Source organism: Neodiprion virginianus, chromosome 7, assembly GCF_021901495.1.
Source record: "Neodiprion virginianus isolate iyNeoVirg1 chromosome 7, iyNeoVirg1.1, whole genome shotgun sequence".
NCBI classification, from domain to species: domain Eukaryota; kingdom Metazoa; phylum Arthropoda; class Insecta; order Hymenoptera; family Diprionidae; genus Neodiprion; species Neodiprion virginianus.
In genome coordinates this window covers 558,686-583,901 of record NC_060883.1, presented here as the reverse complement: position 1 = coordinate 583,901, position 25,216 = coordinate 558,686, and the positions used below count along the sequence as shown (strand labels likewise).

At 40.1% G+C, this 25,216-nt stretch overlaps 7 protein-coding genes across 16 annotated transcripts; 3 read left to right on the top strand and 4 right to left on the bottom strand.

Annotated features, from left to right (window-relative positions):
- Positions 1 to 119: 119 nt before the first annotated feature.
- LOC124309380 (bromodomain adjacent to zinc finger domain protein 1A) lies at positions 120 to 10,793 on the bottom strand. 6 transcript variants are annotated; one of them, XM_046773002.1, is made up of 14 exons: positions 10,341 to 10,789; positions 10,106 to 10,244; positions 9,470 to 9,684; positions 9,157 to 9,370; positions 8,608 to 8,837; positions 7,813 to 8,477; positions 7,165 to 7,641; positions 6,570 to 7,069; positions 5,686 to 6,465; positions 5,327 to 5,520; positions 5,056 to 5,231; positions 4,623 to 4,754; positions 3,627 to 3,999; positions 120 to 2,646 (listed from the first exon to the last, which is right to left on the bottom strand). In XM_046773002.1, the coding sequence occupies exons 1-14, from the start codon at positions 10,451 to 10,453 to the stop codon at positions 2,358 to 2,360; spliced, it is 4,497 nt and encodes a 1,498-aa protein (XP_046628958.1). In that variant the 5' UTR covers positions 10,454 to 10,789; the 3' UTR covers positions 120 to 2,357. The 6 variants fall into 6 exon arrangements, with proteins under 6 accessions (XP_046628958.1, XP_046628960.1, XP_046628961.1 ...); XM_046773004.1 differs by having other exon boundaries at positions 120 to 2,634; XM_046773005.1 differs by having other exon boundaries at positions 4,623 to 4,736.
- A 498-nt stretch (positions 10,794 to 11,291) lies between these two features.
- On the bottom strand, positions 11,292 to 12,765 carry LOC124309398 (probable DNA-directed RNA polymerase III subunit RPC6). The gene is made up of 4 exons (XM_046773044.1): positions 12,597 to 12,765; positions 11,757 to 12,375; positions 11,508 to 11,669; positions 11,292 to 11,426 (listed from the first exon to the last, which is right to left on the bottom strand). The coding sequence occupies exons 1-4, from the start codon at positions 12,680 to 12,682 to the stop codon at positions 11,352 to 11,354; spliced, it is 942 nt and encodes a 313-aa protein (XP_046629000.1). The 5' UTR covers positions 12,683 to 12,765; the 3' UTR covers positions 11,292 to 11,351.
- Positions 12,766 to 13,134: 369 nt separating this feature from the next.
- On the top strand, positions 13,135 to 14,050 carry LOC124309404 (uncharacterized). Its single transcript, XM_046773055.1, has 2 exons — positions 13,135 to 13,463; positions 13,539 to 14,050. The coding sequence occupies exons 1-2, from the start codon at positions 13,383 to 13,385 to the stop codon at positions 13,911 to 13,913; spliced, it is 456 nt and encodes a 151-aa protein (XP_046629011.1). The 5' UTR covers positions 13,135 to 13,382; the 3' UTR covers positions 13,914 to 14,050.
- Positions 13,971 to 16,071, bottom strand: LOC124309391 (26S proteasome regulatory subunit 4). The gene is made up of 5 exons (XM_046773031.1): positions 15,931 to 16,071; positions 15,108 to 15,669; positions 14,644 to 15,030; positions 14,260 to 14,495; positions 13,971 to 14,185 (listed from the first exon to the last, which is right to left on the bottom strand). The coding sequence occupies exons 1-5, from the start codon at positions 15,931 to 15,933 to the stop codon at positions 14,051 to 14,053; spliced, it is 1,323 nt and encodes a 440-aa protein (XP_046628987.1). The 5' UTR covers positions 15,934 to 16,071; the 3' UTR covers positions 13,971 to 14,050.
- Positions 16,072 to 16,098: 27 nt separating this feature from the next.
- LOC124309384 (protein transport protein Sec23A) lies at positions 16,099 to 21,138 on the top strand. Of its 2 annotated transcripts, XM_046773016.1 has the most exons (10): positions 16,099 to 16,281; positions 16,545 to 17,192; positions 17,266 to 17,515; positions 17,722 to 18,372; positions 18,470 to 18,623; positions 18,708 to 18,859; positions 18,948 to 19,122; positions 19,302 to 19,523; positions 19,889 to 19,909; positions 20,259 to 21,138. In XM_046773016.1, exons 2-10 carry the CDS (start codon positions 16,580 to 16,582, stop codon positions 20,346 to 20,348), a joined length of 2,328 nt encoding a protein of 775 aa, XP_046628972.1. In that variant the 5' UTR covers positions 16,099 to 16,281; positions 16,545 to 16,579; the 3' UTR covers positions 20,349 to 21,138. The 2 variants fall into 2 exon arrangements, with proteins under 2 accessions (XP_046628972.1, XP_046628973.1); XM_046773017.1 differs by lacking the exon at positions 19,889 to 19,909.
- Positions 20,832 to 22,662, bottom strand: LOC124309402 (calcineurin B homologous protein 1). 2 transcript variants are annotated; one of them, XM_046773050.1, is made up of 5 exons: positions 22,472 to 22,662; positions 22,258 to 22,330; positions 21,799 to 22,062; positions 21,576 to 21,669; positions 20,832 to 21,464 (listed from the first exon to the last, which is right to left on the bottom strand). In XM_046773050.1, the coding sequence occupies exons 1-5, from the start codon at positions 22,655 to 22,657 to the stop codon at positions 21,320 to 21,322; spliced, it is 762 nt and encodes a 253-aa protein (XP_046629006.1). In that variant the 5' UTR covers positions 22,658 to 22,662; the 3' UTR covers positions 20,832 to 21,319. The 2 variants fall into 2 exon arrangements, with proteins under 2 accessions (XP_046629006.1, XP_046629007.1); XM_046773051.1 differs by lacking the exon at positions 22,472 to 22,662 and having other exon boundaries at positions 22,258 to 22,465.
- On the top strand, positions 22,035 to 25,191 carry LOC124309396 (uncharacterized). 3 transcript variants are annotated; one of them, XM_046773042.1, is made up of 6 exons: positions 22,035 to 22,173; positions 23,317 to 23,499; positions 23,850 to 23,953; positions 24,031 to 24,445; positions 24,538 to 24,852; positions 24,980 to 25,191. In XM_046773042.1, exons 2-6 carry the CDS (start codon positions 23,421 to 23,423, stop codon positions 25,093 to 25,095), a joined length of 1,029 nt encoding a protein of 342 aa, XP_046628998.1. In that variant the 5' UTR covers positions 22,035 to 22,173; positions 23,317 to 23,420; the 3' UTR covers positions 25,096 to 25,191. The 3 variants fall into 3 exon arrangements, with proteins under 3 accessions (XP_046628998.1, XP_046628997.1, XP_046628996.1); XM_046773041.1 differs by lacking the exon at positions 22,035 to 22,173 and adding an exon at positions 22,446 to 22,550; XM_046773040.1 differs by lacking the exon at positions 22,035 to 22,173 and adding an exon at positions 23,081 to 23,199.
- The last annotated feature ends 25 nt before the right edge of the window (positions 25,192 to 25,216 follow it).

Genomic DNA, 25,216 nt, shown 5'->3' with positions numbered 1-25,216 from the left:
GTAAACCGATCTTGTTTAGTTTACCGGGCAATACATATTCACATTATATCTCATCGAGAATTTGTCTACTATGTATGAAAAGATAGTTTAATTATTATTGTTGTTTCCTTTCGTTTTTACTCTTCTTTTATTATTGAAATATTTCATCATTACTAAATTAATAATTGTATAAAATGTACATCATTACAATTAAGGACCGCTTTCATCATACAACGGACATTGACATTTTGTACCCTCGATTTTGTGTAGGCCCAGCCTAAATTCGCAAATTGATTATATTTCGAAAAGAAATGCATGAGTACTGTTAAAATTTGTAAAAAAAAAAACGGTGAAAAAAAAATACCACCATGAGCAGAGAGGCTAAGGAGAATGAAAGAGAGCAATCGGTGATAATTTTTTATTCCACACCGCGATTCCGCCAATAAGCCGTGCAATGTTTGGACAAATGCCATTCGATAAAATCGATATCGAAACGGTTGATGCTTCTAGAATGTTAGTCCAAGTTAAACGGAGATAATGTGTGTGTATTAACACGGCGACTATCTACGAAAATCATTCTGCCTTTACCTTTAAACCGTATCGAGAGTCGTAGTCATCTTTTGTTTAGCAGACTTTGCACGTCGTCGAATTGGCGAATATGTACGGTCATCTTGCACACAAAATTAACTCTTCAGCCGCACAGAATTTGCTCGAGGATTGATTAGACCAGTTTTTGCACGATATCCTACCAGAACACCGTAATTACGACTTAGTTTTAGGTGAATATTATCCAAAACTGAAGCCACGATACGCTCGAAGCGTCGCGCGTCGTAAACGAAAATGAAATGGTTTCGTGCCGATGTTCACGTCGTACCGTCTTTTGTTTAACGGTCGCCGCAATAGAAAAGGATAATCAAGATTTTCTCCCGACAAGATTTTGAACGTTCATGCATATTAACAAGATATCAATATGACTATTATAATATAATTATAATACAATAATTATGATCTAATTACGCACGTTTATGCGAATATTATCAACAGGTAAACGCGAATCTAGCTGAATCGAAACCACGAGGCATCTTAACGAACCAATCTCGTACGCACGAATGAACCTGCAGTCCCGGCAACCGCTACGACGCTGTAAACCGATTTTGTTTTGTTTACCCGGGGAAATACAAATTCAGATTATATCGCATTGAGAATATATCTACTATGTATGAAAAGATAGTTTAATTATTATTGTTGTTTCCTTTCGTTTTTCTCTTCTTTTATTATTGAAATATTTCATCATTACTAAATTAATAATTGTATAAAATGCACATCATTACAATTAAGGACCGCTTTCATCATACAACGGACATTGACATTTTGTACCCTCGATTTTGTGTAGGCCCAGCCTAAATTCGCAAATTGATTATATTTCGAAAAGAAATGCATAAGTACCTTTAAGATTTGAAAAAAAAGAAGAAAAAAAAAAAATACCACCATGAGCCGAGAGGCTAAGGAGAATGAAAGAGAGCAATCGGTGACATACGTATTCTTCGTTAAATATCTTATTAATAATATGGTAATGTTCTATGTATAAGTGTGAAGAAGAAATGCTTACTACGATGATATATTGTATACTCGTGTGCTCGAAAACACATTTAAAAAATGATGCCTCATTTGAACAAAGAAATATACTCTGGATCTTTTGCATTGTCTCTACAAGGAGTATACTACTGGCTGATCTGGCGGATTAAGACTACTTTTAAAATAATAAATTATCATAAATGCTAAAACACACGTGTTGTACTCGGCAAAAATTCCGACTAAAGGAAAACTAGCATTATGCATTAAGTATACTGTTATAGGTAGGTACTCTCCGATGTATATCAGACTATCACTTACTTAAGGCATATTTAAATTCATTGTCGCACTATAAAAGTAAGATAACAATCCACTATGCCCCCCTCCGTACAGTTTCCAGCAGTTTTCAGCAAGTAGGAACACTTGTAGAACAGTAAGAATCTTTCATTTTATTAACGGTTGCAAAGTCTCATCAATACCATTCGAAAGTATCAAATTTTCAATAAATATTGTGATAAAATGTACATCCTCCCAATTCAAGCTTACAAAAACCGTTTTAGAAAATAAATTTGAGAACAATCGTTGCCTCTGCATGTACATACAAGTAACATTTTTAGTCTTGATATTTGCTAAGGTCAGTTGCAAACACTGGTGATAATTGTAGGAATACTTTTTCGAGCGGCCAGAAAAATGAAAATAAATACAATTGTTACTGCGTTTGAAAAACTCGTCTAGCCTTGGTTGGAGTTATTCGGGAAATGCTCAGATAGATTTGCTACGTTACTGCTGCCATCCACGCGTCGTACTTAACTTGCGTCCGACTCTGATTCTTCGTAATCCTCTTCATCGTCTTCATCTGCGTCATCGTCTTCATCTGCATCATCCTGTTCGTCGACATCATCTTCCTCCTCGTTGTCCTTCAGGTTCTCATCTTCGTCCTCATCTTCAATGCCGTTTTCCAGCTCGCCGTTTGGTTCACATTTCTGTTTTTTTGTATCTGGTTCCCTTACTTCTTGTTCATTGTAGTTCAGACCTAAATCTTTGCACCTTTTCTCAAAGTATTTCAACAATCTCGTCCCAGCTCTGTAAATGGTACTGTATTTTAAAAAAAAACGTAGTACAGATTCTCCTCTGAGATTTGGTATTGCGTTCGGAAGCCAAAGATCACAATTTATTTTTCAAGCAATAATAACGACAAGCGAGATGGGGAATTATTTGGTTCACGAACATTTAAATCAAACAACCAAATTGTAGAAATTTAATGTCGGCTGAAAAACTTGGACAAAGTTTACGTAACCTAACGGATTCACCGTTGAGATTTCGATAATACTGGTAGATGTAGGAAACGTGCAACAGTCTCTTTGTAATGAATAACATGCAATTGAGCATAATGGAATTATTGATAGGAGACGAAAATTAGAACAGGCGTTAATAAATAGTGATCTTTGTTAATAATATGAAATAACCACAGGTAATCACAGGACTTGGAAATATATCAAGCATTTTTGTTACGGACAGTAGAATATGAGGATGTATTTGAAGCAACTATACGAGTATTAACGTGTGAAATAATCTAGCGATGCAGCACAGTATCATACAAGAGTCGAAGCTGTTCATGTCACTTGGCAGTTGTACTTTGTGGAATATAAAATAAATGTACTATTCAAATATGGATCTGTAACTATGTAAATAATAATGATCATTCGCATAAATGTTTATGCAAGGAAAAGCTCTAGCCATAATTGGTCGTTAATAATGAATTTAAAATGTAAGTAGGTATTTAAGAAGGCACATGTGAACGTGACAGAGTACCCGGCAATGCAGGACCATTTGCGTACAACCCCTCTTGTAAAACATTGCAATTAGTAATCAAAGCTCCAGCCATAATTGAAATTTAATAATGAATTTAAAATGTATGTAGGTATTCGAAAAGACACATATAAACGTTACAAAGTAACCAGCAATACGAGGCCATTTGCATACAAACCATCTTGTAAAACACTGCAATTAGTAACATCCCAAAATCTCTGGCGTCCGAACCCAATGACAAATGTATCATTGGCTCTCATACTCACTTGTAAACAGAACTGTGCTCTTGGTTGTATTTCTCACAGTTATCAAATACAAGAATACAATCGCTGTAAAATTCTCTAAGCGTTTGATAATCTCCTTTTCCAAGCTTGTACTTTATGGTCCCAAAATCCATTGGACTTGAAATGATGTCGTGGTAGTCCGGAACCTCATCTTTTGTAACGGGAGAAAGGAACGGCCAAGAATCTCTGTGATGCGTGATATCCGCTAATAATTCTTGCAAAGTTGCCATACAACCTTTTACAGTGCTGGCATCTTCTTTAATCTCGTCGATTGTTGCATCAGCTACACGCTTGGCGGATCTCCTCGTTTGCCGTTGGGGTATCGGTTCAAAGTCGTCTGAATTTATGCTGCTCTCTGTACCAAAGTATGGAGAATGAAAATGACCAGTTAATACATGTGCAACTATTTAATCTCAGGTGATTTTCCAGCGTTTTTATCTGGTAGATTAAAGTTAGATTCAAGCAAACACCGCATAGCTCAAGCCAAAATAATGTAACATTGAAATAATATATTGGGTATCAAAAGTAAACGGATGATTGTTAACAAAAAGGAAATAAGTAGGGACTGTTCGTCAATAACGTGAATACAGAAATCACGTAAGGGTAATTTTCTATGTACGCCAACGGGCGTCATTCCGGGTAGTTTGGAATAATTGTAAGGGCAGATTTACAAGAATGATTACAGAAATAAAAAAGGTGCTATGAGGTCTGTGATGTCATAAATGATCAAAGTAAATTTTCTCCACTCTGAAAACCAAATATCCTGTTCAAATCGTTAGTTTTATTACGACGATAAAAAGAAAGACGAAATGATACTGCAAGTCAATGGTTGTGAACAGCTTGACGTAATAATCTTCATGCTATTATGTATTGAACTTGGGGTAGGTGGTAAATGAATCGCATTCCCAAGCAGGAAAGGTGAAGTGAAAAAAAAACTGAATTATTCGCTGCACGATTATATTTGGGTACGATACAGACCGTCCCAGTCTGTGGATTCGGTAGTCAGAAGACTCTTGGCGAAGCCGTGGATACGCGAACGAGCAGCAACTGCACTCACTCTTTCTCTGTCTCTCTCCCTCTCGCGCCCTCTCGCTGGCAACATACCCAAAGCTGACCGATTGTTTTCAATGTGACGCGTCATTTATTTAGTCTAAAATTAATGCTATCTGTAAATTTTCCTAAGACTGTTCATGAAAGAACGGGATCTACCGTTCAGTTCGCGACGACAACAACTCTCCGATTATTCACGATTCAATCGTGGCTTGTACTTGGATTTCCTAGTTCCTGGTGCATAGAGTGTCGTATCTGTGGTTTCCTCATAATATTTCGAAGATATGCATTATGAACATCGATAATGGTTCACATTTACAGATGAAAAGAATAATACTACTAACGACACAACGAGGCCTACCGTGTATAGAGTTGGTTCTTCTGTTCCTTAAACAGAAGTCACACAGCCACTTGCCACGGGGTACTCTTTTCAACAGTGGCTCAGTACACTCCAAATGAAATACTTTCGGACATCCATCACAACATATCACCCTTCCTCCGATTCCACACAACGCGCAAAGGCTCATCGTCGCGTCTCTGATAACAGAGTCGTATATCAATCATTTGGGAAAAAAACACTGAAACAAGTGAAATTACTATAGATGCCAGTCAAATTTGGGCCGGATACTCACGCATCCTCCGGCAACTCGGTTTCCTCGTCCTCACTTTCAGGAATTCTTTTGGCACGATTTCGTCGTGTCTCTTTGGTGAGAACCGCCTCCTCTTCCACCTCGTCCTCAAATTTCTTTCTCCTCTTCGACTTCTCCTTGGGTTTCGTCTCTCGGGGTTTACATGTCGTGCAGAACCAATCTCCCTCTGGTACCGCCTGAGAAGAAATTTTGACATACAACCAGCCTGCTGTCGTTTCACCACGAATTTTGCAAACAATTATTTCAAAAGACGCATAATGAAATACTCAGCAAGGAACTATTGACCGATTAATAATAATTTTAAACCAAATAATGCAATAAGACAAATAAAGACTACGAACATTGAGTTTGGGTTTGAGGCAGTATAAATGGTGCCCTTTGTTGCATCCGTCGCAGAGTAGCATGTTCTCGGCATCCCTGCGCTTTCTGCAGATACGACATTGCGCATTCAAAGCACTTCTGGCCCATGCAACGCTGTTCTCCAAGGTGCTCATATGCACAAACAACTGGGACCAACTCGTCGAAGCCATCAGCGATTGTTCCCACCTATCTCTGCCTATGTCTTCGCTAGCTGGTTTCTTGTCCTTGTCATCTACACCCAATGGTTTTTTAAGATATTTCGGTTCAATTGCGTGCGATATTTGTAAGATAGCGCAGGCTAATTGTTTGATGGCAATTTGCTGATTCGGATCTGGCACAGGTTCGTCTTCAAACGGTGGTCCCAGATATCTTCCTGGATCCCGATAAGTTTTAACACCGCTGCTACTGATTTCAGAATCCGGGGTCCCGGGTCTGCTCACCCTGTTCTCATTCTTTATTTTATCCAGGACAAGATTCGACGCAGTGTCTGCCTCAATGTCGTTCAATCCGTAAACCAACTTGTCGCACTGTTTATCATAACCACGCTTGTTTATCGCCGTTCTCCAGACCTCTCGGTTGATGACTTTCAAGGATCCCAGACATCCAACTTTGATTTTATCCTCTAGGTCGAGTATATAGTCCCGTAACGTTAATTCTAGTACCTCCTCAATGTTGGTACCCGGTGGGAAAGTCAGATTAACATTATCGTACTTATTTTTCCTGTGATTCTTATTCGTCGGCTCTTTGATCGGCTCCATATACTGAGAGAGAACAAAAAAAGGACAGAATAAAAAGATGGACATAGAGAAATTTCACAAAAAATCAAGTTTTTCGTTTTTAATTGGCAAAAAATGTAGGTACTGACCACTTCGGGATTCAATTTGTGTCGGGGACATTCGGCAATGACTGTCGTTAAGCTCGTTGCTTCTTGAATCAAAGTCTGTCTGAGTTCACCTTCTCTGATTCCCCTCTTATTTAACGCATTAATTACACTGTCAATGCTTTCTTGCAAGCCGTAAAAACTCCACTGCGGTCTAGCCGTGACACAATGGATGGGGCAAGTTTGATCTCCTGTACATACGTTCAAGTTTTGTCTAATATCACTGAAATCTACCTTTACTTCTTTCTTAGGACTAAGATCTTTTCGCGGTGATTTTAATCCGTTTTTGTCAGAAAAGGCAACTTTTTTCGGAGACTTCTTCAGCTCCTTAATACTGTTTTCTTTATCGCTGGATTCGTCTTTAAATTTTTTCTTCAAATACGCATACATCGCCTCTCCGGACTCATCTTGAAGCTCCGGTTTGTAGGGAGTACCCCCGGGCAGACAAGCACCCGGCCATCTTTCATCGTTCTCCACAAATAAACCTAGAGTTTGAATGAATATAGCGATTAGGATCCATGAAAGGAATAAGAAATTAAAAATGTGTCAGACGTTATGCACATCAAAGACAATTCCGTACCTGGTATAGATAGGAACCTCCAGTACCTCCTATGTGCCCTATCCGAGCCTAGATAAAGCATCATTTGATCATCTCGAGATGCGGTCTGTAGTTCTTTCAGCTTGTTTTCGTATTCCCCCTTCTTTTTTTCGTCCTCGTAATTTCCTCTCGTTATTTTCTTAGGTTTCTGCTCTTCCTCCTCTACTCTTCCCTCTTTCTCTCTCTCCTTCATTCTCTCCCTCTCTTCCTTTTCTTTCTTTTGCTCAGCTATCAGGAATAACTTGAGTTTCTTCTTTGCTTGATGCAGTTTGTCGTATCTTTCATCGATCACGTCGCGAATAGATGCAAACGTAAGCAACTGATTAATCAAACAACTGACAACCTTCAGTCGATCATCCAATTCGAATTCGCAGACATTCATGTGGCCCAGAGTTCGAAGTATATGCGCCTCCTTCATTCTCAAGAGCAGTACTGGATCGTCATGATTTGTATAGCCACCTAAAATTCAATTTATTCCATCATATAACAGGTTGGCATGAAATTAATCATTCAACGGGAATTTCAGATGCCTACAGCCCATTAGCCATTCGACTGTATTCATTTTATTGGCAATACCCGACCTAGCTATCAAAAATAGGTGTGCATCGAGATAAACGAATAATTGGTTACCTCTTTGAGAATAGCGCCACTTAGATGCCACGTCGCTTATCCTACCGCCAGAACTCAAGAGATGCTGTCGTAAAATTTCACTCAATGTAACGTAATCCAAAGTCAGCTCGGATAATTGACACCCATGGTGCGTTTGGCACCAAGATGAGGCTATTGTGGCTAATTTCACAGCTTCGGCCATAGATGAAACCCCATGGTCTATATTTCTATCGTCAGTTAGATTAGCAGCATCCGCGTGGATCTCATCTTCTTCTTCGGCTTGAAATTTAAAAATATTTGCAAGCAAAAGTTGCAAGAGGTCACTCCAAGGTCCTGCAACTTCTTTCTCTAACAGAGCTTTCTCCATCAAGTCCAAGTTCACTCCACCTGGAAAGTAACTGCCAACTTCTAACTCTTCATAGAAATATTGTAGAAATTCCAATATCATGACGAAGTCGCCAAATTTGTCATTGGGAATGAAACATTTAACAGGGGTCGGATCTGGAATTTGTCGGAGATCTTCACATTCTAAGTCTTCTCTGGGTTTATTCCACTCCTTCACATAAGCTGCAAGCTTTTGTTTTTCTTCCTTCTTACGACCCCGTTCTTCGAGCCTCGCTTCTTTCAGGCGAGCTTTTTCTTCCAGAGCTTTAGCTTTCAGATCTTCTTTAAATTTACCATTCATCCTGCACAGACAATTAACTGTGATAAATTTGTAAGGCATCACGAAAGTGAAACTCCAGTTGATTGTTATCATAAAAGTGAGGAAAAAAAAATATCTGGAAATTCATACAAGTCCTCAACGTTTCAACTTACTTTTGTTTCTTTGATTTCTTGCCGATTATTCCGCTGTCGTTTATTTTCTTCAAGGGATCTGGCTTATCAAAGACCCTATGTTTCGCTATATCTGGAGTAAGAAACTTCGCTATAGACTCCTGCTTGTGCTTGATAGGTTTTTTGAGACGTGGAGAAAAGTCTGGCATGGGTCCAGCAAATATCGTATCGAATCGAGTCTTATGAATGCCATACTTTTGTAAGACACTCTCCTGCAACAAGCAAACCAAAACATGTAGGCAGAACAAATGCTGTATGCCAACCGTAATGTCCAGTTGATGCTGAGTCAATTTTTCTACAGGCTTAATACAAATCTATTTGTAGAATTATGAGTCAGCTTGTTCCAGTTATCTGACGCCAATTCGAGGTTTCATTCACGAATATCTGTCACAAAGTCATCTGAAACGTCGTTTGACATTCTTGGTTGAGTTTATAGATATTCTGTCAACGACTATTGAACCTCTCTAGTAATAAATAAATCAACAAGCGGATTCAAATATTACACAGAATGAAGCAAATTGAACAGATTACCTTGACCATCCATATGCCAGTCTCGCCTTGCTCGCAGAGTTGTCGCAAGAATATCTTATTCCTTTCTCTGCTGTAGTGTTGTTTGCGTCGTCGCACCTGTGAAGCCTCAACTATCATGAGCTGGCTAACGTCTGTGTCACCTCCGCAATCAAACTGCTCCACTTCGTAGCGAAATAATTTTGCCGGAGGTTGATACTGTCTTTCCAGCATGCTTCTTTGTGTAAATGGTTAAAAGAAGAGACAAGGAGATAAGAAGACACCTAGTTAGGTCAAGAACGACAAGCCATTGCCCAAACCGAGATTTGACAAATACCTGTTATTTTCTTTTACGTAAGAATTAATCTGTTGCTTGGTAGGCTCGATGACCTGTAAAACGTGACACTCGCACCAGGCATCTTCGGTAAAACTGGCCTCGACCATTTCTCCTACAAAGTATCTGTCTCGTGCGAATTGATAAACATCCTCGACCATTTCATTAAGTGAAGTCCTGTTTGTTTTGCTCGCCAGGTATAAGATTGGAATTCGCAACTGCAATCAAGACCCAAATGTAATTTAAACCTCAGACACTGTTATCGAGATTCTGGTAATAATCTAAAACCAGGTTACGTAATGCAATACAATGCATTATGCGGCGAAGTCAAGATCAATTGTCAGATAAACAATTTTCAATTACTAGGTTATGTTGCAGTTATTTGTAAAACGTGTATAATCACAGATTGGATTTCCTTCGTTCGAGGCACATCTTTCATCGGAATATCATTATCAAGCTTCTATGTTCACACGAAAAGAAACACTCGGATTTAGTAAAATCGTGGGGGTGTAAGAGAAAAAAAAAACCTAGCGATCGTGACTGAAAAAAAAGTGGAATCTTGGGGCTTCGAAGAAGTTCATTGCTGCCCAAGCAAAGGTATGTTAGAAGAATGTGTATGTTGCATTTGATGTGTATTACCTCCATGGGAAATTCCTTGAGACTCTTTCTCGCATTTTCCTCGCTGAGCAATGCCTCTTGGTAAGTGAAATTCGGCTTTCCTGTGATACTACAGGACCAGACGAGTGAGTTGCAGAGAATAATTCTTTCGCAGAATTCACTGAAAAGCAGGAGAAGACGTCGGAGACGTTAGAGAACAAAATGCGGCGAGTGCGTTTGTCCGTAGGTGAAAATGATCGAGCTGTCAAACACTAACTTGTAATCTTTGAAGATCTCGTTGGTCGCCTCGCAGTGGAAAACCTCGTCGTCATCGCGGAAATCGGAGGAGACGTGCAACTTGTGAAAAAGCTTCTTGCGTAGGAGAGGCATGACGACGCTGGCGCGAGCTGACCCGACTTGTTAATTCGTCACGAAACACTCTCTCCGCAGAAATCAATCTCAAGTGATCTACGTTCTGGCCGATTATACACGTCCCGCAGCCCCGCTTCGGCCGCCCGTCGCCCTTAAATCTCCACTTGGACGCACAACCGTCTTGCCGAGGACGCTACGCGACCCTCTAACTATCCTCGGGGATGACGAACAAGCGATTTTTCAATAAAAATGTACAAATTCATGACAAGGCGCGATTTAACGGTGTCTCGGAAAGCGCGCACACCTGGCAAGACTCACCGGATACCGCGTTTTGCGTCTGCGTCCCTCTTGAAACCGAAACGACTGGGGGCCATTTGGCGGGAGAGACCATGGAGCACGAACTCAATGGGTGAATTGACAAAACTTGTCGTAGTAATCGTTCACGTTAGGTTTATTTTTTGTACCACTAGCGTCGCCAGCGTCCCTTTTGTACCGAAGTGTCTCTGGCTGCAGGGATGCTAATTGTAAGATCGAATGATCGAATGATCGGTGATCTTGCGTTGTGATCTGTAGAAAGTTTTCACTACTGCCTTATAATTCGTCCAATACCTTCGGTGCATACGGAACATCAGTGCCATCTTACTTCAGGCAGCTATTTGGTTGCATGGACTTCGTGCTCCTTGTATAGTCCCGATGGGAGAAACGCTCTGCTATAATCATGGAGAATAAAATTTCGGCAACAATCGACCACCTTGTTTCTCATCTTTGACACTACGCGTACCGTGCAGTTTACGAATTAATTGTACAATACAGGCTTACAGAGATAGATCTCGAATAGGAGCAGAATAAACGGAAATTCACATTTCATGGATCTATATTTATACACAGATACAACGCGAATTTCGATGTCAAAACTTCACTCCAACCATTCCTTGATGTAGTGACATTTCTTTGGCGTTATTTCTCCCACGTCGCAGCAGTTTTTTCTCACCTGAAAGCAAAATACAGTATACCTCAAAGATGCTCAACGATCATTCGTCGCTTCTCGTTTATTATACAACATTAAATATACCGGACAAACACCGCAAGGTGTTCTAATTAATCCTGGAGGGCTGAGCAACGGTTCGACTGCTCGGTACAAGTTACTTCCGTCGCTTGACAGAGTTCTTTCCACTTTGCCGTCGTAGATAAGGGTATTCAAAATCATTTCCAGATCCTCCACGGAAAGCTTAACCTGCAATATTATCGTCTCATTTATTTAGTCAAAGTATTATCGAGGAGTAACAGCAAAAAGTTAGTGAAAGGTATCCCGTTGCCGTACCTTGCTTATTCCCAGATCGGAAATGAATTTCCAAACTTCTTTCGACGACGCAAAAGCTATATTTCTTGCACCGATAGGACCATCCTTGCAGTTTTTTGTACTGTCTTTTTTTTGCTCCAAAAATCTGTAACACTGCTGGTTTAGAATATCGACGAATTCTGCCTCAAAGTCTTGATCCTGGTACCACGCGCCTCCGGTCACAGATCTGTCAGGCTCCAAGTTGTAAAGCATATATACCTTCTTCTTGCTAGCCGCTACCGACTTTACAGCTTTAATGAACTTCTTAGTTTCCAAACTTTTTAAAATTTTATTCAGCTGCGTCGGCATTAAATTGGATTTGAACCTGATGTCGCGTATCCATATCCCCTTGTTCCCAGCCTCTTCGATTATATTATAAACAACTTTCTCCTCGTTGTCTGCCCCTTTAACCGATTTAGCCTTGCTCGGGTCTTTCAAACGGTAAAGAAGAGTTCCACCCTGCTTGAATAAGTCAAAGTATCCCTGAGCCAATAGCTTGTTTATCGCTGCCGCCTTCCGCGTCGGTGCCAGATCTGGAATCTCAGCAGATATGTCTTTATCCGAGATGCCCTTCGGCTTTGCTTGAGCCAAGGAGATAATCCTGAAATCAAAGCTGTACCTCTTACACTGTTGCACAAAAAATCTCGTTTAACAGGTTCTCTTCAATTTCATTATACAAAGTTAGAAAACTATGGAGCTTTGAAAGCGTAACAAACATTTGCTGCTATATCCTGTCTATTTGACAGTTAATTGTTATCTATTTATTATGTTATTAACGGTCTGTTTGACAGTTATTTGACAATTAATCTTAAAGCATCATACTTTTCTTCGATAAATTCTGGCGATTCACCCACATCGACAATTCTATTTATTTCTCGCTCACTAGAGAATTCTCCTCTGACATCCATTAGTATTTAATAATTAATTGTTGACTCGGAATCTTACGAACGAATTAGAAGCAATGCAATGAATTGCCATCGAACCTTGCAACGAACACGTGTGGCTGCGGCGACGAACCCACGTGACGTACGCCCCCTGTAGGGAAAGGGCTTACTATTACCACTGATTTGGTAAAATACACAAGTCACGTGAACGATTTGTTCATGATAATCAATTTATTTCATTTACAGGAATTGAGGGGATAGCTAAAATCCGAGACTCAGTACTCTCGACATTTCGCCCACGTTGGACGCTCCATGCTATTCCTATTTTCATTTTTGTTCAATTAATAAATTCATAACTATTTTGAATTTTATGTGGAGAAATGCATGTTGCATGCTTGGGCATTATCAGGCGTTCTTGGTGTACATTTGGTTGCATGTAATTGGGCGCTTTATAAAACACCTTTAATTACGCATCAAATCAGGCGTAATGTCGTACAAAGAAGTACCAACAGTTGCATTTGATTGATTATTAAACACTTTGCTCTTCTCTTTCCGAATAACAAAGAGGAACTACCTTACAATTACTACTTTACTCCCGCTTACACAGTTTGCAAATTTTTGATAAATTATGTATTATGCGTACATCGAATGAATAATCGTACAGATTGTGTCAGATCCCGGGACTTATGTGACACTGTCAAGTGATTGGAAACATAACCTTAAAATGGATGACTGTGAGGAAATTGAGCATTCAGTAGAGCTTTCCGAAAGAAATTGGAATCGAGTTATAAATAGAGCAATTAAGGTAAGAATTCTCTGGTAGTGAAATGACGAGAATTTCACTCAACATTACTTGATCACAGTCCATCAACTTTCTCAGGCCGGTTATAGGGAAGGAGTTGAAGAAGGAAAGAAATCAGTTTTCCAAGAAGGTTTTGACATCGGTTACAATGACGCTTTCGAAACTGCCTTCGTATTAGGAAAATACAAGGGGCTGGCAACAGCCATGAGTAACGACTCTCAAACTCCACCAGCTACAGATGATGTACTTGAAAAGACAAGGCGAGGGGCTTGCTACGTCTGCAATGAAAGTACGAAGAGCAAAGTAAAGACAGATGATTTCGTTAAAATGCCGCTGCAGGATATAAGAAATGGTCAGAAGAAATATTCTACAAGGATACTAGAGACGCTGCAGCATCAATTTGACAAATTGACAAGCAAACACGTAACATGTATCAACAATGCAGTTTTGTAGCATTATGTCCTGTATCTGTAAAGTTAACCCAATCAATTAATAGTTGACAAAAGTTGGTTGAGTTAAAGAAAATTTATTTATTCGAATTTCGTATTATTACGATTGATAAAAAATACATGGGAAAGCGAAAAATTAAATTATAAATATAATCCTTCAGGCGATCCTTCCTTCTTGCGGTACAACACACTCTCCTTGGATTTCTTGAAGTCGTCGCTGGTTACCTTCATACGGCGCTCTCGTAAAGCCATGAGACCAGCTTCGGTACAGATCGCCTATGGGAAAAGTTAACTATAACTTTCCATTTTTACCCATACAAAGAAACTTACTTTTACTGCAAAATAATCACCTTTATGTCAGCTCCGGATAGGTCATCTTTAGCCATGATGAGATCTGCCAGGTTTACATCTGGTGCCAATGTCATTCTACTTGTGTGAATGCTAAAGATTCTCCTCTTGGTTTTTTCATCTGGCAGGGGAAACTCGATCTTTCTATCGATACGTCCGGGTCGAATTAGTGCCGGATCCAAAGTTTCGATTCTATTAGTTGCCATTACTACTTTGACATCTCCACGACTGTCAAAGCCTGTCCATTTGAATAATTGATTCACATTAGCACTTTTGCACATAGTGCCGATAAGCGGTAAAACATCAGCACATCATCAAGCACTTGAAGATACAAATAGTTATTTTACTGACTCTCTGTCAGTATGGAGACAAAATCTTTTACTCACCGTCAAGTTGGTTTAGTAGCTCCAGCATAGTACGCTGGATTTCTCTTTCGCCTCCACTGTTGCTGTCATATCGTTTTGTACCAACAGCGTCAATTTCATCTATGAATACGATAGAAGGAGCATGTTCCTCAGCAACTCTGAATAGCTCTCTGACAAGTTTCGGGCCATCCCCTAGATACTTCTGGATCAATTCTGAACCAACAACACGCAGGAAAGTCGCAGATGTCTGATTGGCCACTGCTTTGGCCAGAAGAGTTTTACCCGTTCCCGGTAAACCGTAGAGTATAACACCCTTGGGGGGCTTGATTCCCATCTCTTCGTAATATTCCGGATGAGTGAGGGGCAATTCGACCGACTCTTTGATTTCCTGAATTTGTGTATCCAAACCTGGGAAAGAAATATGATGTCAGTGCATGCTTCTGAGAAGATATATGATACGTCGCTTGAAAAATACAAAAGCTCACCTCCGATATCGGCGTATGTTTCTTGCGGAGCTTTCTCGAGCTTCATCACTGTTACCATCGGATCCGTGTCATCGCCAAGGACGCCAACAACGGCGTGCACCTTGTGATTCAATAAAACAGAACATCCTGGCTCCAGCTGATCTTTGTCAACGAATGACAAGATCGACACGTAATGCTCGGACCCTACAGATGTAGAAACAATGGCGTGATTGTCGTCAATTATTTCCTCCAATGTCCCAACCGACATCGGCGTTCCCCTAAGATCGTCGACCTTGGATCTCTCCTCTTCATTTTTCTCTTCCTGCGGCTTAAGTCGCTCCTGATTTCTAATGAACTCCTCCTCCATCAACAAGTAATCCTTGATTCTTTCATACTTCAAGAGCTTCAGGCGACACCTGGTGTGGGGCGTGACTTGGGGCAATTTTGTCGCAGCGTCTGGTCCCTTGGTTCGTCGTTTCTTCTTTCCTACGCGCGTAGGAATTGGGGGCTCGTACTTCTTCTTCTTGTCTTTGTCATCCTTCTTGTCCCCTCCCGTACCTCCTGTTCCCGACTGATTCTGACCCTAATTTTAGAGCAAAAAGACACCTGGTTTTACATACCGGTCACGTATGTCGTATAGACCCAAGAATTTGGAATAAGGTATTTTCAACAACTCTGCGTCAAAGCCAACCTCCGAAATATCGTCTCCCTCGTATTAAACGAAATTTTGACAAAAATCCGAAAAATACAACGACGCAGAGTTACGATTGATTACTTAATTTAGAAACTTGGTTTTGGGTTTGCGTTGAGACCTATGAAAATTAAACAAACGTTAGGTACGAACCATTTATCTCGGCAACTGACAAACACGAAATCACGAAGTCATCAACGAGACCGATGAACATAGGCGAAGCAGTCGTATGACAGAGAAATCGGACGGCCAACTCTCAGAGGCTAAAATTCTAGTTACAACCAGAGAGAACGATTGATCTGCCCGAGAGTTTGCCTGCGTACGCGTTCTTCAAAGTGACGTGGCCTCAAGTGACGGGTGTGGGAGATTCCAACATCATTCCTAGTGTTTCCTCATTTATTAAGAAAATTATGTACTAATCGGCCCTGAGGATTCTCTCGAAGCCGTTTCGTAAGATTTTTCGTGACAAGATTTCACTGTATTTTCAAAAGTGGCAGCTGTCAGGTAAGTTTCCTGTCATAACCTAAAACAATCGAACTACTCGCACGAAATTTGCGTTCATTTTCTCGATCAAGTGTAAACTGTATGCGGTAAGAAAATCAAGACCTGACTAGAATACGTAAATATTCATTGAAGAAGCCTTATTTCCTTACCCTGCAAGTACACTACATATTTGTCGCCCCCAATTCGTCGGAATCCAATTTTATGAACTGGCCTCAAAACATCACCATCCCGGCTTCTGATTCTCTTGCATGCCTTCATTATAGGTCTTTGCTTAAACTGAGATAAAACCCAGAGCGATATGACGACATACGAAGAATTCATTCAGCAAAACGAGGATCGGGACGGAGTAAGGTTCACATGGAACGTGTGGCCATCATCACGAATCGAAGCTACACGGCTTGTGGTTCCATTGGGGACACTCTACCAGCCGATAAAAGAGCGCCTAGATCTCCCACCTATTCAGTACGATCCAGTACTGTGCACAAGATCGACATGCAGGGCGATTTTGAATCCACTTTGCCAAGTAGATTACCGTGCCAAGCTCTGGGTCTGCAACTTCTGCTTCCAGAGGAATCCCTTCCCCCCCCAGTATGCAGCCATTTCGGAACAACATCAGCCTGCCGAATTGATACCGATGTTTTCTACCATCGAGTATACTATTACTAGAGCACAGTGTCTGCCACCGATATTCTTGCTTGTTGTGGATACGTGTCTTGACGAAGAAGAACTGGGGGCTCTGAAGGATTCGCTGCAGATGTCACTTTCCCTTCTCCCACCTAATGCACTAATCGGCTTGATTACGTTTGGAAAAATGGTTCAAGTTCACGAGCTGGGCTGCGAGGGTTGCAGTAAAAGTTATGTGTTTCGGGGGACCAAGGATCTCCAGCCAAAACAAGTCCAGGATATGTTGGGTAGGTAAATCGGACCCTTTGCTTGATTCAGCTTTTTCAAAAGCACTTCCTTTACTTATCTCGATTTTTCCAGGTATCGGAAGACCAGTCCCTGGGCAAAATCCAAATCCGCAAAGAGTACCTGGTGGTCAACCCCTTTCTCCAGCTAACAGATTTCTTCAACCTGTGCACAAATGCGATATGAGCTTGACCGATTTGCTGGGAGAGTTACAAAAAGATCCGTGGCCTGTAGGTCCGGGAAAGCGATCCCTGAGATCAACTGGCGTTGCTCTGGCTGTTGCAACGGGACTGCTAGAAGCTAGTTATGCCAATACTGGTGGGAGGTAAGTGTAAAATTATTTGCTGCGATGACTTGTGTCAGTTTGGAGTGGTAGAAGGAGGACCCATCCCCATTGTTCAGTATGCAGTGATTGCTCAAATTGTTTCTTTCTTTGAATATAAAAATTTTTTTCAGAACTTTTGTCACGAGTGTATCAGTGTGAACTTTTCATTAAATATAGCATCAGTGCATCATTTTCCATTTACACAGGATCATGTTGTTCGTGGGCGGATTGTGCAGTCAAGGACCAGGTCAAGTTGTCACCGACGATTTGCGTCAGCCGATTCGATCCCATCATGACATCCACAAAGACAATGCCAAGTATATGAAAAAGGCGACGAAGCACTACGACAGCTTAGCCGCTCGTGCAGCTGCAAACGGTCACATAATCGATATATACTCATGTGCCCTGGACCAGACTGGACTACTAGAAATGAGACAATGTTGTAATTCAACGGGAGGGCACATGGTTATGGGAGATTCTTTCAATTCTTCACTTTTCAAACAAACGTTTCAACGTGTTTTTGCTAAGGATCCAAAAGGAGACTTGAAAATGGCATTTAACGCAACACTGGAGGTGAAAACGTCGAGAGAAATCAAAGTATCCGGAGCAATTGGTCCGTGTGTATCGCTCAACGTCAAAGGACCCAGTGTCGGAGAACAGGAAGTTGGCCTAGGTGGTACTTGCCAATGGAAGTTTTGTTCATTGAATCCTTCCACTACGACGGCTTTATTCTTTGAAGTTGTTAATCAACACGCTGCACCCATACCCCAGGGCGGAAGAGGGTGCATCCAGTTCATCACACAGTATCAACACAGTAGCGGGCAAAGGAGAATTAGGGTCACTACTATTGCCAGAAAGTTAGTTTATTTTTCTCGTTTTACACAGTTCACACGGCAAATGAATAACCTTATTCTGAACGTTAGATTCCTAATGATTCGATTATTTTATCTATAGCTGGGCGGACGCGTCTACGTCATTGCATCATGTCAGTGCAGGCTTTGATCAAGAGGCTGCAGCAGTTCTCATGTCTCGTCTTGCTGTGTTTAGAGCTGAGACAGACGATGGACCGGATGTTCTTAGATGGGTGGATAGGATGCTCATTAGACTCGTACGTGATTATAATTTCACTGCATTTTCATGGCTATTTTCTCTACAAACAGCACTGTAAAGGTGGAATCTCGGTCATTTTCAGTGTCAAAAGTTCGGAGAATACGCGAAGGATGATCCAAACAGTTTTAGATTGGCAGAGAACTTTTCGCTATACCCACAGTTCATGTATCATCTCAGAAGATCTCAGTTTCTTCAAGTTTTCAATAATTCCCCGGATGAGACCAGTTTCTATAGGTAAGATGCCAGGTGATTCAATTCTTGCAAAGTACCTACTATCCGAAAAATAATCGTACACACCTCGCAATTTCTTTATGGTACTTAGGCACATGCTTATGAGAGAAGACCTGACAAATTCTCTCATCATGGTACAGCCAATCTTGTACAGCTATGGATTTGGAGGTCCCCCAGAACCTGTCCTATTAGACACATCATCAATTCAACCAGACAGAATCCTGCTCATGGACACTTTCTTCCAAATTCTCATTTTCCATGGAGAGGTGAGTACATCTATCCCCTCGAACTCAATTAGGAAACAAACTAATTTTGGTGAATTTTGGATGGTTTTTTTTTTTTTTTTTTTCGTCAAATAGTTACGCATCACATTCAAATCGTTTTCTCAACCGAGTTATGGTCCAGCTCAGGGATCATTTATATCCGTTAACATTCTTATTACTAGACGATAGCTCAGTGGCGTCAACTGAAATACCAAGATCAACCAGAATACGAGAATTTCCGCCAGCTACTGGCAGCCCCCGTAGACGACGCAGCAGAAATTCTGGCTGGGAGATTCCCAGCTCCTCGGTATATCGATACTGAACAAGGAGGATCCCAAGCAAGGTTTCTTCTCAGTAAAGTCAATCCGAGCCAAACTCACAATAATATGTATGCCTATGGGGCGGTAAGTACTTCTGATATCTATCAATACCTACAGATTTTTGTATTCCTACTCGAATGTCGAATTGAATCTTCTTCGATTAATGAATATCAATCATATCGATATCCCTCGTTACTCAATGGAATTTTTCATCCGTGTAGAAGGATCATCAAAAATAGCTGATTGATCAGAGACTTCTATTACTAAAGACAAATAACTGTTAAAGTTTATCTGTAATTTAATCCATAGGGTTTTCGTTATTGTAAATGTGACACAATCATTGGCCGCATATACCTCTCACTATGTGCTAAGCTGAAATATAGCATTAGCTGCCAGCAATGTGTAACTGTAATGATAATTTTTATGTCGCCATGAATCCTGCGATCCAGGGGATGCCGATGCCCAATGGGGTGTGTTCATTTTATCATTTTTTATGTTCTTTCTTCCTTCTCCTTTTGTTTCTTTCCGGTATGGGTGCTTGATAATTGGAACTTCGGAGAGAAGGGACTTTTCGGTCACTTCGAGTTATATGTAATCGGTGTGGACGTATGCACACAATATTTCTTATTCATTGCAGACCAGTAAATACCTTGGACACTATGAAGTACAAATAATCACAATTCTCTCATAAAATCATGATATCCTAATAAATGCTTGGTGCAGGTTTTGACAGTACAAATATTATACCACATATTTTTGCCTCCACTATGATTAAATTTTCCCCTCGAAATTATGTAAACTGAATTGCTTGGATTTTAGGAAAGTGGAGCACCTGTATTAACAGACGATGTCAGTCTTCAAGTATTTATGGAGCACTTGAAAAAGTTGGCAGTATCCTCCACAGCGTAGATTAATAATTTATACCTAAAGAAGATTAGGCATCAAATTATTTTGTATTAAATAAATTATAATTTAATAATCATTGAAATGGTTTGTAAGTATAGCAATTGATAGACTCTATAAATGAGAAGCCACGGGCATTTAACGAAATTCTTTCTGGAGAGAGTTTGATATTTTATGCTTTATTCTTGGTGTATTCGACAATATATTTTGTAAACAGAACGTGTGAATCCTGAATATCGGTAAGACTAAACATGTGGTAAATAATTTAATCATTTATGCTTAAGCATTCCAAAGCAGGATCGGCTCTATCTTCTATGTTATATTCAATCAAAACACCAATATTACAGGGTTTCACGAACTTCATCATTCTGACCTAGAAATAATAAATGACATACCCGAGATTGTTATGATTACTGTATGTATGTATCTGTAATTGATTAATCATAATTATCTACCTGAAATGTTCCCACAACTTATCTACCCTAAAAATTGAGCTCTGAAATTATTTATTAATTACGTACTTGCTATACACATTCTATCTACATTATGGGCCTGAACGACACATTTATATATCTCCAGATGAGACAATTGATTCTGATATTTGTTTTCGGCTCATGTAATTCCGTCTTATTTTATATCATGTACATTCACCAACCAAAAGTTACTATGGTCTATTTTACTACCGTTCCAACTATTCCGCTCACTCTGAATAAGCAAAAAAAAAAAGGGAAAAAAAATAGTAGCTGGCTGTAACGGAATTGTAGAGTTCAAGCGTATTTCAAGTTAGAACATTGACGTTCAGCTACATTTTGCTAATTTGCACATTTAGTTGACAATCTTGAAGAGTGATTGCAAATGTCAGCATTAAGGCAAACAATTCGAATTCGTCGTTTGTTGAATCTTATACATAAACAGATTAATGACTATATTCAGCTATTAATATACAATACTCTGTGCTTGATCAGTAGATACAATTTTTAGCTAAGAAATCTGATGGACATTTTTTGTTCAACGTCCGTCCTTTCCAATGCTTTGACAAATTCCTCGAATGAAATCATCCCATCCCCATTTTCATCAGCCTCTACTATAGTCCGCTCGGCGATGCTAGTCAGCTGTTCTTCACTGCAATCATATGTTTATTGTTTCAATGAAAAGTATAAAAAATAATGTGTCAGCTAATTGAGTTTTTTAACATTTTGTAAGCCATTACTGCATCACTGAACAATCGTCTACCTTATATTGGCCCCCACCATCATATGCAAGATTGCCAGTAATTCATCCTTTGAAATTAAATCATCGTTATCCAAATCGTACATTCTGAAGGCAACTATAATTAAATAATTAGCGTTCAATTAAATACATTTAACCAGAATCTAAAATTGAAGAGAAACATTTGGAAATATTAGCAGGAAAATATGGTAATTATTAGTGCTTTCCTGTGTGCATTTGAACTTACATTTCAATTTTTCTTGTCTAGAGTTTAGCCGATTTGGACTGTTCTTTTTAATAGGCCTAAAGTGGGCCAAGACTTGCATGAATTGGAGAAAGTTGACTCTGTCACTGCCGCCCTCTTCGAAGAACGCGTTCACAATTCTGTCACCAAGTGGATTAATGGCTAACTCAGGGATTCTGAGGAAATCCTCACGGCTCAAGGTCCCACAATCCCCACGATCCAAGCTGGTGAATCTGCTATACAGTCGCTCTATTTGGTTTGGTGTAACTGTAAATCGAATAGTCCTCCGTCAATTAAACAGTTAATTATTGAAAATTACTGACAAAGAACTGTACGAGAAAGCTTATATCGACGATCAGATTAGTCAGTTTCTAACGTGTAAGCATGATCTAGAAATTTCGTAACTGAATTTTCATGAACCTAGTAGTTAAGATATTATGGAATTTGCGTAACTAGGCTTACATCCAGTCGCATCCTGAATTTGCGCAATTTCCTCCTCACGCAATAGTAGGCTGGATCGATTCCCCATTATCCTCTACAATGGAGTGAATAGACTATCAGTAATTATCTCGTCCTGAATTGCTGACACTCGAAGCTAGGAGTGCGAACAAACAGGTGTTTCAATGTGCAGTTGGAATTTGACCAGAATTTGACGTATCACAGGTTAGGAACAAACGTTTGTCAGCCGTGAGTCGTTGACTGATAAATCTAAAGACGGGTACCCCTGGCAAATTTTCGTGATCAGTTTTTGGCGGGTAAGTTGTTTGTAGAATGACGCTAATACACGTGACGGATAATAATTGGGACAACTTTGGCGACTATTCTGTGGCTGTAACATAAATAGACAGATCCATATCATCATGAAACACAATTGCTGGAAACAGGGAATACAAATGCTTGTATGTACATACGTGAATTCAGGAACAAGATGATTGCATGTATGTATCTCAAGTTGTATAGAGTAAGGCGTTTATCGTTACCTTCGAAGTATCGCGGGTCGCATGTAATAAGGCCGTAACTTGACTGAGTTTATAAATGTGTGTAAAATAATTTTGTGTGGTGTGGATCATCTTCGTCCAGAATACATGTACAAATGAAGAATAGCCGAGTCTGATATTTCAAGTTTCTAGTAACTGTTTCATAGTGATATGGACCTGCCTATTGAATTTTCAAGTACAAAATAATTGTAAGAGATCGCGTAAGCGTTATCTCAACCTCCGCGCCGCGGTTTCGCGCTAATTTTACAGGAATTACTTTTCATCGCGTCAAGAGGGCGACACCGATATGAATTTTTTGTGCAAGCTACAAAAAAATGTATCGAAGAATTTGTGCTCCGCTCGTTAATCCTTGCAAAATCTGCAAGTGTTGAATCTATTATTTATTCAAACCTCTAAGATTCAAACGGTAGGTATGCCGGCAAACAGGAAGTTGCCAATCCACAAAACCTATCACAACGCACGCTGCTTTGAAATCTTATGGTTATGTTTATTTTTTTAATTCATAATATCATGAATATTATAGACGTTACGTCCCCGGCGAAATTATGTTACAACAACGAATAGCTCGATATACTTACGGCATACTAATCGTCATCTCCCTTACGTTCGCATGAAACATGGAGAGCAATGGCAAATATAAGACACAGGGATCCTCTGTTATACCCCTGCAGATCCACGCAGACGACGAGACATTCATTCGAGATCGGTGAGATTTCGCAAAAACAATTCTGAAATATCCACTCTAATTGCAATATCAATCAACAACATTAATTATGGAGCTCCTTTCACCGAAGGTGATGCATAAATTCTTATCAAACTCTCGTAGATTTGTAACAACAAGTCAATGATAAAGTTTGATAAATTTATTTCAGGATACTCGCTATAATATTCGCTGTGATTTTTTCAGAATCTTAACAAAGTTTTTTAAGTGACTAATTATTTGCCATTAACTTTCGTTCGTAAATATATGTGTAATAAAAAATGATCACTCCTTGATAGGACGCATCTTCCGCCGTGCTTAGATTGAATTTTTCGCAACGAAACACTTTTTTCCAGAAACCGGTACCAATACCGGTGGACAAGGCCCCTATGGCGGGATAACGGACTTCGACCACATTCGGAATGGAAATTATTTATCGTTCTCACCACAAACCGATGAGGTATCCATTGAAAGTTTGCTTAAATATTAATGATTAATGTTCTCAATTATGTATAGTATCATCTTCCCGTTCATTAGGCGCGTACCTTAGGGAAATTTCGCTCGCGAATGCAGCCCACCAACAACCGGGTTGATCGTCAGAATCACTCTACCTGTAGCTGTTTTTTTCAAAATGATCATCATGAGCAAGCAACGGAAATTACGAAAACCGCGGACCGCACTTTACCAGAACCTAAACCGCACCTCGCACCGAAAAATATTTGTACCAAGTGCCATGACACGCGTGGAGAAACCAGCATTGACGAACGTGGAGCAGGATCGGTAGTTCAGTTTTACGAATTCTATGAGGAGGCGGACTCCCCAAGTTCCGTGCCGTCAGCATTTTCGGTGTCCACGGAAATTCAGGTATCGCAGGATGTTTTAAAGCAGCAGAATGCGCCAAACAAAGATTTTACACCGAAAGACGTCATGAATTCATGGATACCGGTCAGAGGTAGATTTGTCATTCAGCGATTCGCTCTCCGATTTATAAGAAAAAGAAATTGATATAAATATGTCTAATACAACAATATCGCATTATTACAGGAAGACCCACGAAAGGATTGCTCCCAACAAGTGAAAACTACATCGACGTATCGCCTCGAGGATTTTCCTTGCGAAAATACTTTCCAGAATTATTTTTGAACGCGACGGAAAGGAACGAAATGCGAGCCGCACAGGGTCAGGAACTTCAAGGGTGTGATGCAGCCACATTACAGAAAAAGGATTGCACACATCCGAAATGCCTTTGTGGAAACTTCAACGATGTGCCAATCACGGAAGACTGGCGATCGGGCATTGAGAGTGTGGGAATTAATGCTCCTTGTCCATGGCACGACGAAGAGGTACCAGTCACCACAGGCATGTTTTTTTCACCCATACTAATACCGTAAATTGTTTCTTCCCTCATCAGGGAACAAACAACCTTCGCGATATGGTTACGTAGGGTTATTCTAACTGATTATTATCTATATATAAATATATATAGATGATTGCGAAGAAATAAGGGATGTGAATCAGTCAAGTGTGAAGTTGACGTCCTCTGAACGTCCACGCAAGTGGCTTTGGTGGTCTTACGATAAATTTAAACGCGACAGCAATTAGTCAGACGATCAAAAATCGGATAAAGATCAAGAACAGTTGGGCGGGGTGAAAAAGTGACGAACGTATCGAGTAAAACGCACCATAATTCGTTACAAATGCATGTATAATTATTAAACTGTTG

What these genes read in the sequence shown, in the direction of transcription:
- LOC124309380 (XM_046773002.1), bottom strand. Translation starts at nt 10,453, where the DNA reads ATGCCTCTCCTACGCAAGAAGCTTTTTCACAAGTTGCACGTCTCCTCC. An exon ending in TCAAGGAATTTCCCATGGAG is followed by an intron (nt 9,685 to 10,105) that starts GTAATACACATC and finishes TCTTGATTGCAG; the next exon opens with TTGCGAATTCCAATCTTATA. An exon ending in GAGCACAGTTCTGTTTACAA is followed by an intron (nt 2,647 to 3,626) that starts GTGAGTATGAGA and finishes TTTAAAATACAG; the next exon opens with TACCATTTACAGAGCTGGGA.
- LOC124309398 (XM_046773044.1), bottom strand. Translation starts at nt 12,682, where the DNA reads ATGGATGTCAGAGGAGAATTCTCTAGTGAGCGAGAAATAAATAGAATT. An exon ending in CCAGAATTTATCGAAGAAAA is followed by an intron (nt 12,376 to 12,596) that starts GTATGATGCTTT and finishes CTTTGATTTCAG; the next exon opens with GATTATCTCCTTGGCTCAAG. An exon ending in CCGATCTGGGAATAAGCAAG is followed by an intron (nt 11,670 to 11,756) that starts GTACGGCAACGG and finishes ATAATATTGCAG; the next exon opens with GTTAAGCTTTCCGTGGAGGA.
- LOC124309404 (XM_046773055.1), top strand. Translation starts at nt 13,383, where the DNA reads ATGGATGACTGTGAGGAAATTGAGCATTCAGTAGAGCTTTCCGAAAGA. An exon ending in TTATAAATAGAGCAATTAAG is followed by an intron (nt 13,464 to 13,538) that starts GTAAGAATTCTC and finishes CAACTTTCTCAG; the next exon opens with GCCGGTTATAGGGAAGGAGT.
- LOC124309391 (XM_046773031.1), bottom strand. An exon ending in AACATACGCCGATATCGGAG is followed by an intron (nt 15,031 to 15,107) that starts GTGAGCTTTTGT and finishes TTTCTTTCCCAG; the next exon opens with GTTTGGATACACAAATTCAG. An exon ending in GCTACTAAACCAACTTGACG is followed by an intron (nt 14,496 to 14,643) that starts GTGAGTAAAAGA and finishes TCAAATGGACAG; the next exon opens with GCTTTGACAGTCGTGGAGAT.
- LOC124309384 (XM_046773016.1), top strand. Translation starts at nt 16,580, where the DNA reads ATGACGACATACGAAGAATTCATTCAGCAAAACGAGGATCGGGACGGA. An exon ending in TATGCCAATACTGGTGGGAG is followed by an intron (nt 17,516 to 17,721) that starts GTAAGTGTAAAA and finishes CCATTTACACAG; the next exon opens with GATCATGTTGTTCGTGGGCG. An exon ending in TTCTCATTTTCCATGGAGAG is followed by an intron (nt 19,123 to 19,301) that starts GTGAGTACATCT and finishes TCTTATTACTAG; the next exon opens with ACGATAGCTCAGTGGCGTCA.
- LOC124309402 (XM_046773050.1), bottom strand. Translation starts at nt 22,657, where the DNA reads ATGATGATATGGATCTGTCTATTTATGTTACAGCCACAGAATAGTCGC. An exon ending in TAGACAAGAAAAATTGAAAT is followed by an intron (nt 21,670 to 21,798) that starts GTAAGTTCAAAT and finishes ATTTAATTATAG; the next exon opens with TTGCCTTCAGAATGTACGAT. An exon ending in ATGGTGGGGGCCAATATAAG is followed by an intron (nt 21,465 to 21,575) that starts GTAGACGATTGT and finishes ATATGATTGCAG; the next exon opens with TGAAGAACAGCTGACTAGCA.
- LOC124309396 (XM_046773042.1), top strand. Translation starts at nt 23,421, where the DNA reads ATGGCAAATATAAGACACAGGGATCCTCTGTTATACCCCTGCAGATCC. An exon ending in TCTCACCACAAACCGATGAG is followed by an intron (nt 23,954 to 24,030) that starts GTATCCATTGAA and finishes CCCGTTCATTAG; the next exon opens with GCGCGTACCTTAGGGAAATT. An exon ending in AGAGGTACCAGTCACCACAG is followed by an intron (nt 24,853 to 24,979) that starts GCATGTTTTTTT and finishes AAATATATATAG; the next exon opens with ATGATTGCGAAGAAATAAGG.